General features: G+C 40.8%; 1 protein-coding gene across 1 annotated transcript in view; it reads right to left on the bottom strand.

Annotated features, from left to right (window-relative positions):
• Nucleotides 1-2,538: 2,538 nt before the first annotated feature.
• Nucleotides 2,539-13,669, bottom strand: part of il17rd (interleukin 17 receptor D) — a 26,020-nt gene continuing 14,889 nt past the window's right edge. The window contains exons 4-16 of the mRNA XM_079218592.1: nt 13,327-13,445; nt 12,704-12,824; nt 11,660-11,704; nt 11,288-11,439; nt 10,875-10,940; nt 10,627-10,681; nt 9,568-9,678; nt 8,702-8,886; nt 8,506-8,621; nt 7,394-7,654; nt 6,393-6,941; nt 5,578-5,867; nt 2,539-4,213 (exon numbers count right to left, since the gene is read on the bottom strand). Coding sequence (XP_079074718.1) covers nt 4,089-4,213; nt 5,578-5,867; nt 6,393-6,941; nt 7,394-7,654; nt 8,506-8,621; nt 8,702-8,886; nt 9,568-9,678; nt 10,627-10,681; nt 10,875-10,940; nt 11,288-11,439; nt 11,660-11,704; nt 12,704-12,824; nt 13,327-13,445 — 2,195 coding nt within the window. The 3' untranslated portion in view covers nt 2,539-4,088. The remainder of the gene's footprint in view (nt 4,214-5,577; nt 5,868-6,392; nt 6,942-7,393; nt 7,655-8,505; nt 8,622-8,701; nt 8,887-9,567; nt 9,679-10,626; nt 10,682-10,874; nt 10,941-11,287; nt 11,440-11,659; nt 11,705-12,703; nt 12,825-13,326; nt 13,446-13,669) is intronic.

The following is a 13,669-nucleotide window of genomic DNA, read 5'->3' as shown; positions in this document are numbered from 1 at the left end:
TTATATGCAGAATGGCCAATATCAGAATAGTTTCTTATTATAGCTAATGCATTAATGTGTTCATCAGACTGTCAATCAACTAAATGTAAAACGTTCAGTACCTCAAAAGAAAATGCACTTGTAGTGAAGTACTTGAGTAAATATATTGAGTACTTCTTCTCCCATTGTTAGTATCAGTGAGCAAAAGAAACGACACAAAAACATAATTTTCCACAACAAGCTGCCATTATGAAACTATGTGTGTGTGTGTGTGTGTGTGTGTGTGTGTGTGTGTGTGTGTGTGTGTGTGTGTGTGTGTGTGTGTGTGTGTGCAGACTATAAGTCACTCTGAGGCAAACTTGTGACTCAGAGGGCAGCGAGGACAGCAATACAAACCTTTTTCTTCTTCTCTCTCTCTCTTTTTAAAACACTGTCTGTTTGAAGGTCTCTCGACCGTTCATTTACACTTCTTCAACTTCTCCACACATCTTTGTATAAAGCAGACAGACAGACGGACAGACAGACAGACAGACAGGTGGAGAGTGAACCGCCTGTCTGTCCTCCTCACATTCTTCTTCTCTAACAGAAAACGGCTCATTTTAAATCACATTTTCCTCCTTTTTCTTTTCTTCTTCTTCCCCAAACCCCTGAAAGTGAAATGTTCTGCATGCAGCTGCTCACCTTGACCCCGGCTGACCTCCATCACCTGCCTGCATCGGGCTGCGGCTCCACAGGGTCACGCAGCAGACCCACAAGCAGCTGACTCTTTCTCTTTTCTTTAAAAAAACAAACAAACAAACAAACAAACACTGGACCCGAACTGTTTCCGGCTGCTGTCACGTTTCCGGTGGGACAAAAACTAAACTTTCCCCCCTCGTGTGATGAGTCAAAAAAAGTCAAACTTGAGTCGGAAGATTGAAGCTGAAGAATCAAAGTCGCGTAGTTCTTTCATGTAGCCGTCAAGCGCGAGAGCGAGCGAGGCGTCTCTGGCTTCCTGTCGCGCCTTCAAAATAAGAGCCATTGAATTGACAGTGGTGTAAAGTTACAAAAGTACATTTCTCTAGTGCAGCTTTTAAATTAGGCGACTTTACTTGCTGCTGCTGCATTTTCTTAAAGCATGTAACTTTGCAGATTAAGATTATAACAAAACATTATTACAAAATATAATTAACTCATACACTGTGATGCATTATTATAGATTCATCTATCCAGTGGTATGCATTGTAGTAAATATTAGCACCACCTTTACCAGCTGCAGCAATAAAGTGATGAACTCAGTAATGCATCAATAATTATAGTCCAATAATATAATATGTTTTTCTGAAATCAGACATTCTACATAATAATAATGCTAATTTTACTTTTTATACTTCAAGTGTATTTTGATGCTTATTCTTTTGAACTTTTGAATTAATTGTGAATGCAGGAGTTTGACTTGTAACTGGATATTTCTACATTGTGGTATTGCTACTTGTATTGTATTTGTTAAAAGTATTATTGCCAAAACTATAGCCCACTTAAAAGTATTAAAGTAAATACTTATTATGCCAAATAGCTCCTTCGACAGTTTTATAGTAGTTAATTGTTTGATATTATTCCGTTTTTATCACTAACAAATACACGTAAGAGCATTTTAATGTTGCAGTTTGTCAATTTTGAGCAAATATTAGATAACTTGTATACTGTTTGGGAGATTAGTAGTAACCTGTATTACATGCAGTGGAACAGCAGTATAGTAAGTAGTATAAAATAGTGTTACTTTAATAAATTACAATGTCCAATTTGTACTTCAGTACAGTGCTGAAGATATAAGTCAATTTAATCTTAAATAGTTAAACTAAATAAAACTAAAGTTTGCATCATTCGTCAAGCAAAAACATTAAAAATATTAAATAGAATATATTCTGATGTATTTTTGATTCTAGTGCAAATATGATACCTAGATTGTAGAACCAAGAATAATTGATATGTTTGGTACATTACTAAATTAAGAAATATAATAATGATTATTTTCATTTTAACTAAATAACTAAATAACAAAATAAAGGCTGAAATGGACAAAAACTTCAAGTTAAATCAGGAGGTATCTGATTATCAGAGACTCAAGGTTAGTTTACAAACTAAACTATTTAAACAAAAAATGAACAGATACTGAATTATTAGTCTGATCCTGAACATCGCCGAGGCTTTTATTTTGAAGGCAGACCTGTGCCGGCTGTGTGTGAGTTTTAGAGGCTTCTGTTGTTTCAAGCATTGCCGCCTGGCAGCTCACACACTATAGAGCTGTCTGCTGGCTTCCATGTCAGAGAACGAAGTGTGTAAGAAACTAAAACCTGTTCGTCAGCTTGAAGCGAACGACAGACGATCACCAGCCGCAAAGCAAAAGAACTACACCAGAATTTATTCATGAATTAGGATTTTACTCAAGTATTTATCCTTCTGGTTACCTGATAAACTACTTTTTGTGAGAGCTTTGTAGCTTGCAGCTTTATTAATCAGGTTTAAGTTATTGCAAATGTATTATTTTCAATCACAAAAGTCAAATATTGATCAAAAAGATGAAAAGACAAACATTTTATTAGATGGATTTATCTATTTCCTACATTGAGGTACTATAAAACAGTACATTTCTATAATAAAATGTAGAAAGAATAGTAATACAACAGTCTAAATATACAAAATAGAAGCAGAACAGACATTTCCAGGAAAAAAAACCAATAAGAATACTATTTACAGGTAGGAAACGCTGACTCTTCCCTTCCAACGAACTCAAACAGAAGAAGCCGTCTCTCCGCCTTCAGCAGCAACTCAAACACTCTGAGTCAGGAAATAAAACTTTAAACGATCGAGAAGAAAAGAACCGAATGGAAACGATCAATAACTGACAGCCGTAGCGTCCTGATATAAAATATGTTCATGGGATCAATAATAATAATAATAAGGTGTTCAGAAGCTTAAAAAAACCCTGAATTATTCAAATAATATTCTCAAAGTAAATCATAATAATTACTATTATTAAAGGTTTCAAGCCAAAATTATAGTAAGAAGTATTACAGGATTATTACTTTCTTGTCAGTTTAAATCAACATTGATTTACTTTTTTAAAATCTCACTATTATGCGTTTCATAATTCTGATTTACTGAATAGAAAATGTGACAGAATTTCATGATTTCCTTTGACAACATTTGAATGTGTTGGTTTCTTGCTCTTCTAAGTGGTTTCATAACTTTTCAAAATGCCCTCGTCATCGCTGCTTCCTGCAGCAAAGTTAGAAAAAGGATTAAACTGAAATACCCGACTGTAAATGTAACATTAATATTCAATACTTTAGCGTATGTAACCACAGTATTCAATATGTCGGAGTGGAGAAACCCGCTGAATGAATTAAAAAACATATTTCACACAATTCTTCCCCTATATTATGTCACATTAGCAGGTTTTAGTAGACTTGACAGCTCTGTTCAGTTAACAGTTTGTCCAAAATAATTTTACAGTTTATTATTAGGCAATGGCCTTGGAGACATTTTAAATAAGCTATGCTGTTAAAACATATCAGAGGAAAAACTCGCTCTTCATAATCCACTGAATATTGATACAATGTTTCTGTTTTGAGAGAATTCTTCTTTATAAGAAAATAAAAAAATGCTCCTCCTAAAATAAAAAGGCAGCATTCATTGATAAATATGTGGTTTCTCCCCCCAAAGTATTTAGTGCGTACTTGGTTTTGGTCCTAAATGTTGAGATTAATAAAAAATATATATTCTGATGTCACGTTATACATTCAGCCGCCTTCAGGAGCTGCTGCGTTCGTCCCGTTTTGATGTCGTGTCTTCCTGCGTTTCTGCATCAAAAAGTGCCTGAACATCCAGCTGTCAATCAATCAATCAATCAATCAACCAATGAAGACGCAGAGCTGAGTCTTTGGTTTGAACTGGTTCTGCTCTGCCAGCGTCTGGAGATTCAGTCCTTCAAAATAAAATCCTCCCGGCAGAGCGAACAAAGTCTGTGTAGTTAGCCGACAGCACGTCAGAGTGAGAGACGTGTTTTTGGGGTCCTGTGATGACATCACCGTGCTCCTCCTCCTCTGATTGGCAGGGGGGCGGGACCCCTACAGCGACGCCACAGGTGCGAGTCCGTCTCCGAGCTCCAGGTGGCGATGGTGGTGCAGCTCCGCTTTGCAGACGGTGGCGGCGCTGCAGAGGAGCGACGTGACGGCCGGCGGCTCCTCGTCACCTGAAAGACGCGGCGGGAGACGTGAGCGGCGGCGCTTATCCTATTTAACAGATATACAAACGTGTGTGTGTGTGTCTGTGTGTGTGTCTGTATGTGTGTATGTGTGCGTGTGTCTGTATGCGTGTGTGCCTGTGTCTGAATGTCTGTGTGCATGTGTGTCTGTGTCTGTGTGTGTCTGTATGCGTGGGTGTGTATGTGTGTCTGTATGTGTGTATGTGTGCGTGTGTCTGAATGTCTGTGTGCATGTGTGTCTGTGTGTGTGTGTGTGTGTGTGTGTGTGTGTGTGCGCGTGTGTCTGTATGTGTGTATGTGTCTGAATGTCTGTGTGCATGTGTGTGTGTGTGTGTGTGTCTGTGTGTGTGTATGTGTCTGTATGCGTGGGTGTGTATGTGTGTGTCTGTGTGTATATATGTGTGTGTGTGTATGTGTCTGTATGCGTGGGTGTGTATGTGTGTGTCTGTGTGTATATATGTGTGTGTGTGTGTCTGTATGCTTGCGCGTGTGTATGTGTGTGTGTGTGTGTCTGTATGCGTGTGTATGTGTGTCTGTATGTGTGTATGTGTGTGTGTGTCTGTGTCTGTATGTGTGTGTGTGTGTGTCTGTATGTGTGTGTGTAGGTGTCTGTATGCGTGTCTGTGTGCATGTGTATGTGTGTGTGTGTGTGTCTGTATGTGTGTGTGTAGGTGTCTGTATGCGTGTCTGTGTGCATGTGTATGTGTGTGTGTGTATGTGTGTGTATGTATGTATGTATGTATATGTATGTATGTATGTATGTATGTATGTATGTATGTATGTATGTATGTATGTATGTGTGTGTGTGTGTGTGTGTGTGTGTGTATGTATGTGTGTATGTATGTATGTGTGTGTGTGTACGAACATAAATAATTTAATGACACTAAACTCAAACAGATCACTGCGCTTAAATTATCTCATTATTTTTATTTAATCGTTACCTTTTATGAATGTAAACTATATTATTTTTCACACTTAGTTATTTGTGTCTTTTTTAAAGTTTTGTTGCTTCCTTTGTATTTGTTCGTAGGCACAAATTGGTGAATATAAAGGGGTAAAAAAATAAATAAAAAATATATAAATATAATGTGGCTCCAGCTGTGAAGCAGCGCTATCTTTATATTCTTATAATATACATGAGGACATAAAATATATCAACACTTCTAAAAAGCTGGATGAACATAAAAAGAAACAAAGAGGACGGAAATATTAAAGGAACCTAAATCATTAAAAAAGCCAACGGGTATTTAACAAACATATTATTGATATTTCCTTCTTCGCTGTTTCTCGTTCTTTGGACTGACGACACCTCTTTCTGTCATTTCTCTATTTCTAAACACAGCCGGCCTTACCGAGCCCCGAAGAAGACGATTGGCTGTCGGCCAGGGAGGCGGAGTCGGCCCGGTCATGTGACAGGCCGTCCATCAGGGGAATGGAGAGCTCCGAGGACGGGACGGACGAATCATAGATGCCCGAATCGCGAGGGGGCGGGACCTCTGGAGGGGAGCGATGGCCGTCTTCGGCCTGAGTGAGGAGAGGACACGACCCGTCCTGGAGGATGGAGGGAGCGGAGGAAGAGGAGGAGGAGGAAGAGGAGGAGCAAGACTCTTCAGGTAACAGTCCAGATAATCCAGACGTGGACCTGAAGGAGCAGAAAAGCACAGCGGTCTCATATTATCTGCGGTGGACGTTACCAGCAGGAGATGATGCAGGTGTGATGGTTCAGGGATGTGAAATCGTCCCAAAAAAACGTGAAGGATGTCGAGCTGCACATCCCTCCATACCTCATGTTTAAATACACTTTACCATTACACTTACATCCCACCTTAAAGTACTGTTATCTGTTGCCTGTGCACTTTATTTGAACTTTAATGTTATATTCTACTGTAGATTTAATTGTAAATATTCATGCTCCCATTTATTGCACTCTGTTTATTGTTAAACGTTGTTGACAAATTCCTTGTATGTGAAAACATCCACGGCAATAAATGGTTCTGATTCTGATTCATATTTGTATTTTTCTCGTTCGAGTTCAGGGCCCTTCTGCAAAAGCAGCACGCAAAACTCTTCACTCATCAACGTAAACCTGTAAATAATATCCTTTAAAGACCAAAATATCACTCGGAAAGGTTCAATTTTTTTGGAAAATAATGAAAAACAGCCGTACCTTGAGGTGGATCCCAGCATGGAGCGAGAGCAGTGTGGCAGCCCTGGACTGGGACAGGGATCCGGACTGGGACTGGGACAGGGATCCGGACTGGGACTGGGACTGGCAGCCGGCAGGATCACGTTCCTCCTCGCCGCTCCCTCGCCTCCCTCCAGGGACGGCGGCGTGTTCACCACCACCTCGTTCAGCACCAGGCCGGAGTCGAACCTCTGCACGGGCTGAGACAAGGAGGAGGAGGAGGGGCAGGGAGGGGCAGGAGGAGAGGGAGGGCCCGGGACAGCAGGGGCTGCAGGATGCTTCGAGGAGGCGGAGGAGGCGGAGGAGGCGGAGGAACTCCCTGAAGGAGGAGAGAGAAGCTTCTCGAACCAGTCGGGGTTCTGGCTGATGTGCTGGTGCATGTTGCAGATGGAGACGTAGAGCGAGCGGCCGGACCGGCTCCGGAAGTAGTTCCTCCTGGAGACGTTGAGAGGCTGCGACTCGCGATCCGACCCGACCTGACCCGAGTGGAGCCGGCCGAAGAGCTGAGGCAGCTGGTCCATCAACTTGAACCTGGACCCGGGAGATCACACGGCGTTTCACACGAAGGACTCGACTCATCAAAATGAAAGTGGTTTTTTTTCTGCTGCAGTACGATGTGGAGAAACTACGCGAGTGTGACACATTTGTTAAATTATGTGATGTTATTATGATGCTCAGCTAAAAAGATAAAAAAGGTGAGCAAAATCTAGGAAGTTAATCTAACAGGAGTTGGATCCTAAATGGAAGCAGCATCAAAACACAATTATATTTAATTCCCAAGAAAAATCGCCACTTCTGCGTATTTGTGTTTTCTTCTCAAACACTTGTGTAATTTTCTTATTAACTTGATTAAATTTGTATTTTCTCTACGATTATTTGTTAAATTATTTACGACCATGTCGGGCTGTTGTTGTTGTTGTTGTTGTTGTTGTTGTTTTCGGAGGCGTTTCTGTTATTTTGTCCAGAGGGTTGTTAGTTCTTACCTGGGAGCCAGACTCAACATGGTGGGGATGTCGTTTTCAGACGAGTAGTCAAAATAAACCGTCATGTAGCGATTCAGCTCCTGAGCTCCGCCCCCCTCGCTCTGCTTCGCCAGCCGCAGCTTCTCGGCGATCATGGCCACGCCCACAATGAACAGGTCTCCGCCTGATCCACCAATCGAAGCGCTGCTGCCGCCGCCGCTGTTGTTGCTTCGGCGGCTGACTGGCGTCTTCCCTCTGCGGCTCTTCTTCTCTATGTAGTAGCTGCAGGAAGAGGACCGAGCGGTTTAATATCTTGAGAAAACATCCACTAGGTCCACTGAGTCTTCAACGAACTGAAATAATAATAATAATGTATCCTATGACAATGCAAAAACACTATGTGAACATACTATTATCACCTTCACACACCAAACTACACATTGTGACTTCTTCCAACATTATAACTCACATGTGGGCTACATTTTGGCATAGATGTGCTGTTTTTTCTTTGTTGGTTTTTGGGACAGTGATGGTAAAATTGATAATAATAGTTATTGCTATTATCTATGTATGTATTACTATTTAATTGTGTGTTCAGTCTTTGAGTACAGCAAGGCGGGTTTAATGAGGAGACATAGACACTGGGTAGGCAAGATATTTCTTCTTTCTTCTCTTTTCAAGAAAAATATTTTATTTTCCCCAATTTGCAAGAAAGATTCTATCAAAAACCACAATCACTTTTGACTTCTTATGAAAATATTATATATAATATAATATAAAAAAATCTTATCAAAATATTTTGATTACCATAAGAAGTCAAAAGTGCAAATATTTAATATATATTAAATAATATATAATTATATAATATATATATTTGTTTATTCTTTGGAGTATTGGAGGGATATTCACTACATGTGTTTTAGTACCACCTAGTGGCCACTGGAGGAACTGCATGTTTGAGAGAGAAACCACGACGAGACAGACAGACAGACAGACAGAGAAAGAGACAGACAGACAGACAGAGAAAGAGACAGTCAGACAGACAGACAGAGAAAGAGAGAGAGAGACAGAGAGACAGACAGAAAGAGAGAGAGAGAGACAGAGAGAGAGAGAGACAGACAGACAGTCAGTACCGTAGTCCTTTGGAACAGACGGTGATGATGAAGTTGGCTTCGTCCAGCTGTCTGCTGAGCCACGACGTCTGACCCTCTCTGCACATCTCCAGATGTTCCCAGAGGTCCAACACCACCTGAACAGCACAGAACCGGGATTCAACCACAGAACCTCAGAACAGACTTCACTTGAGGCTTCCTGTGCTTCCTGCCTCACCTCACAGCTGCAGAAGTCCTGCAGGAAGTAGGCGAAGCTCTGGATGACGGCGATGTGTTTGGGACAGTCTCGGTTGGAGTAGCAGATGAAGACTTTGGGGCGGGGCCACGGCCGCTCCGCGTTCAACGCTGCGCTGTGATTGGACGACTCGCTGCTCTCCTCGTCCAGCTGGCTGTAGATGTTTTCTGGGAGGAGAGGAGACAAACGTATTAGAATAATGTCACATCAACAGTCAACCACCTGCAAGGAAGGAAGTATTCAGACCCTTTACTGAAGTAGAAGTACTTGTACCACAATGTGGAAATACTCCACTGCATCAAAACTTCTCTCAAGTAAAAGTATGTAACTAATTATTAAAAGAAGAAGCTTTCCTTTTGCAGTAAAATGTTCCTTGTCAATGTTTAAAATTTAAATTTGTAAAACTATATTTTCTTATTATTACAATTATGTATATATATATTTATAAAAAATATATGTATATATAATTGTATACATACATATAAATAAATATAAATTATAATTTTCTCTTCTTTGTATGTCGATGGTTCTTATTCTGTCACTATCATTTTATTTAAATATCACCTCAGCGCTTATTACTTTATTTAATATCCTTATGATTACTAATTCCATGAAAATGGGATTATAAAAACCATGAAAATTAGTCTTGAATACACAAGTCGATTGTAGGTTTTGTATAAAAAATAACTGCTTGGGAAAAATATTTGACGTAAAAGAAGTAGCACTAAATGCAAATATTCAAGTAGAGAACATCAAACTGGTACTTATGCACAGTACTTGTTATGTATAAGTTACACGTTAAAGTACTTTGTTGTTGATTTTAAAGCGACTTAAAACAAGATTCTCACCTTGCTGTTTCTTGCGGCACATGACAGTGAAGAGCGTGGCGAAGGCCGACATGAGGACCAGCGGCACCGTGATGGCCATGGCGCGGATAGGCCCCGCCCAGGGGGAGTGGACTGGAGAGGAAAACAAACGCACCCATCATGAGACAAAAGAAATCAGGTAAGTACTGTAAGTCCCTTAAAGTCCCAGTGAAGTGGAAGTGAGTCTTCAGCTTCTGTACTGGGACACTTTTCACAGGGAAGCAGAATAATTGAGCGGTTGCAGTTAAAAGAGGGATTTAAATCAAATCCTCCTCATTTGATTTGGTCAACCAAAAAGTGGGCGGGCTTAGAGTGGAGCGCTATACGCACTACCCGCTTATCACTGAAAGTGTGATATTGTCATGATATTGTTGGTTGAATTTGGTCGATCCCATCTCACGTAAGCACGCGTCATATTTAGTTCTCCAGGAGAAAAAGATGATTTTTGCATATATGTGGACAATTTTGAGTGAGGATTTGATCTAAATTACTATTACATCTCAATTTTAAAGCAACACTCTGTAACTATATTCTGTAACTATTTAGCATTTATGGGATAAATGTGCAGTAACACACGTTTAGGAGAGTCATAAAGTCATTGAAATGGTAAATAATAAGTAAAGTTGCAGTACAAATAATGCAAAAATAAAACTAAATATTAACAATAAAGATTATTAATAAAAAACTAAGTTTACCTAGCGCCAAAAGTAAAACAGTAAGGACTATAGAAATGTATGAGAAGTGGCATGCAGCTATGTATGTGTGTTATTAAAAGTTAGTACAGGTAAGTGATTGATTTGATTTGATGACATCACCTCGGGCGGGAAATTGTGACGGCCATTTTATTTACTGTTTTGACATTTAATAGACCAAAAATGTGTCAAACTAAGAGACAGATGATGAAAATAATCATCAGTTATCCACATTTATAGAGATGAATATGTTCCTTTTAGTGTGTGTGTGTGTGTGTGTGTGTGTGTGTGTGTGTGTGTGTGTGTGTGTGTGTGTGTGTGTGTGTGTGTGTGTGTGTGTGTGTCTCACCCTGGCTGACGTGGTACTGCGTTTGCCTCCTGGTTGTGTTGCCGTCGTCTCTCAGCTGACAGAGAAAAGAGGAAAAGTTGTGAAAGGAAGGAAGGAAACAAAAGAGAGAAACATTATAAATAACACCTCGTTATGAATTTGAGATTTTGGGGGGGGTTTTGTTTTGCATTAAAATCCAGAATAAAGTCCAGTAGAACCCCGTTTCTGGTGTCATTTCCTGGTGTGAATGAAGCGCTGCGTTCACGGACCTCGATAGCGTAGGTCCCTGGAGTGACGCCCTGGAGGACGCATGTAGTTCTGTGCTGGTTCAAATCCTGAAAAAACAAAAAGAAAGAGACATTTAAAACTCAGCTCGGCCTGCAGGTGGCATCACTATCTTACCATAACGAATCAACATTATTCAACGGTTTTAAAATGTGACGTGGGGGTGCGTTCACATCTATAAACTTCACTCAATCAGCCCTTTCAGGCGGCAGTGCTATCTGCTCCGATAGAAACAGAGAGTTCCTTCTGGGATAAAAATAAATAGGCAATTTCTAGGACGCGTGGGAAACCCTGGAAGTGCTTTTTCCTCTCGAGTAGAACAGGGCCGTCCTGAAAGACTTTGTACCGAGCGTCTGAAACTCAGAACCAGACTCTTTCCGAACCCGACAGAACTCACCGGTTTGCAGCGCCGCTGCCTGAAGGGTCCGTCCTGCCGCAGCTTGTAGAACAGGAAGTAGAAGTGGAAGCCGAAGGAAGCCGGCGCCTGGTCGAACGCCACGTGGAGGTTCGCTCCCAGCTGGGACACGTCCAGGGTCTTTGGCCTCCAGACTGCACGGACAGAAACAGAGAAATAAACCTCCACTCTCTTGCGCTGCCTATTCCATCATGAACGTGTAAACCACACGTGTCCAAAAGTATAAATTAAATAGTTTTATCGCCATCATTCAGCAGCGATGACTTATTTATACATACAAAGTAAATCTGATCACAACTGACTAAATGCGTCCACACGTGGCTCTGGTTATGGCGACGACACGGAGGAACTCACATGGCTTGCAGACCAGGTTGTCGGATCCCAGGAGGACTTCACACGCTGGAAGATGAAAACACACACACACACACACACACACACACACACACACACACACACACACACACACACACACACACACACAGATGTTAGGCAGCTTGTCCGGGTCAAATCTGGTGGGACAGTCTTGACATTTTTGGGCAAAACATGTGTAATTTATTTATTTATTTATTTTATTCATGTGTAAAAACCTGACAGCGTCAATAATCACACATCTTAAATGTGAGGTCTTTACAGTCCGTGTGACGTGCCCTGTCCTTGGAAAACATCGGAAAAGGAAAAACTTTGACAAGGAAAGAAAATAATTATTTTATTCTTTACTGTTTTTACTGTTTATTTATATTACTTGTTTTTTATTTTACTGTGTGTCTCTTGTGTGCGCTGCTGCTTTAATCCTGCAATTTCCAAGATAGATAGATAGATAGATAGATAGATAGATAGATAGATAGATAGATAGATAGATACTTTATTAACTCCCAAGGGGGAATTTGCTGTCATCAGTAGTGCCTTACAACTTAAAGATACAAACACACAAGATAAAAGATAAAATATATAAAGAAGCAACAGGGATGAAATATATATACAAAATAAAATAAAATAAATACAAATAAAGTAAAATATATATATAAAGTAAAATATATATATTTAAATATACACAATAAAATAAAATAGAATAGAATACAACTAACTGGAATGAAATATATTTACAGCCGCAGAGTGTATTCATTAATTAAGAAATTTAGATAAACAATATAGTGCAAAATGCAAAGTATGTATGTGAAGTGTAATAAGCATACACATGTACAGTGATGAATTAATCCACAAAGGAACTAGCAAGCAGTGACTTATTATAAAGCTTTAAAATAAATAGAATAATTACACTACTATTAAGTTGTAGTTTAAGCTTCATAATGTGTTGAAGGGGATCGTTTCAGCTGGGCTAGCAGTTTCCCCCTGCCTCCAGTGTTTGTGCTAAGCTAAGCTAATAAGCACGTGACTCACAGTTGGTCCGGAGGAAGGACGGAGGGAAGAAGCTCTCGTTCATCAGAGTTGGGAAAGGAACCACGCGAACCATGTAGTCGGTGTCGAAGGTCAAGCCGCTGAACGGCTGGCTGCTCAGCTTCTGCTCCAGTGAGATGACAACAAAGCAACAATAAATAACAGAAACGAGTCAGAAGACAACAGGAAAACAGAGAAAATGAGCCGTTTTGGTCATCGAGGGTCTGACAACCCGCTAAGTGCACCGCGAGGAGGCGAAGGAGATGAGGAGGCTTCTAGAGGAGCCAGGAAACACAAGCCTATCCTACGCTTTTATATAAGCTGACGTTAAGGAAACAAGGATTTTCTCAGTTAGCAGCTTCGCCTCCTCCGTCCTCGCTGGAAGGAGCCAAGGCGTGAACGAGGGAGGAGACATAGTGAGGAAGCACCTGCGTTGTTACCCATTCAGAGGAAACCAAGGAGCACTAACAGGCTTAGGAAGGATAACAGAGCCATGATTAAAAGTGCTGCACGGAAATGAGGTCATCTCTGGTTTCAGTCGGGTTGAGTGAGGAAGAGGTCGCTTCACGGCTCTTCCTCCCGCCCTCTGATTGGTTCCTCAGCGCCGCCGTGATTTGGGGTCCTACCGTGTTCTTGTGGGAGCAGTTGAGCTGTCGAGGGTCTTTGAGGAGGAGATGCTGACACTGTTTCCCTTCTGGATTCTTGTCCTCCAGATAAACCCGGAAGCCTTTAATGTGTTCGATTCCTGCAGAGACAAAGCAACAAGTTCATGAGGTCTCGACTCGTTTCCTTCCCTTCATTCCTACACTTTTATGTCCTCCCCTTGTTTCCTCTTCTCAGCACCTTTTCTCTACTCTTGTCTCCTATTCAAATTTCTCCCCTGTCCTCCTCTTTTTGCTTCCTTTCACTACCGTGTCTCCATTTTTGTTTTCCGAACCTTGTTTCACTTCCTTTCTTTCAAATTTCCTT

The sequence above is a fragment of the Taurulus bubalis genome (assembly GCF_910589615.1).
Source record: "Taurulus bubalis genome assembly, chromosome: 5".
Classification (NCBI taxonomy): Eukaryota; Metazoa; Chordata; class Actinopteri; order Perciformes; family Cottidae; genus Taurulus; species Taurulus bubalis.
This window is presented reverse-complemented; position numbering and strand designations above follow the sequence as displayed.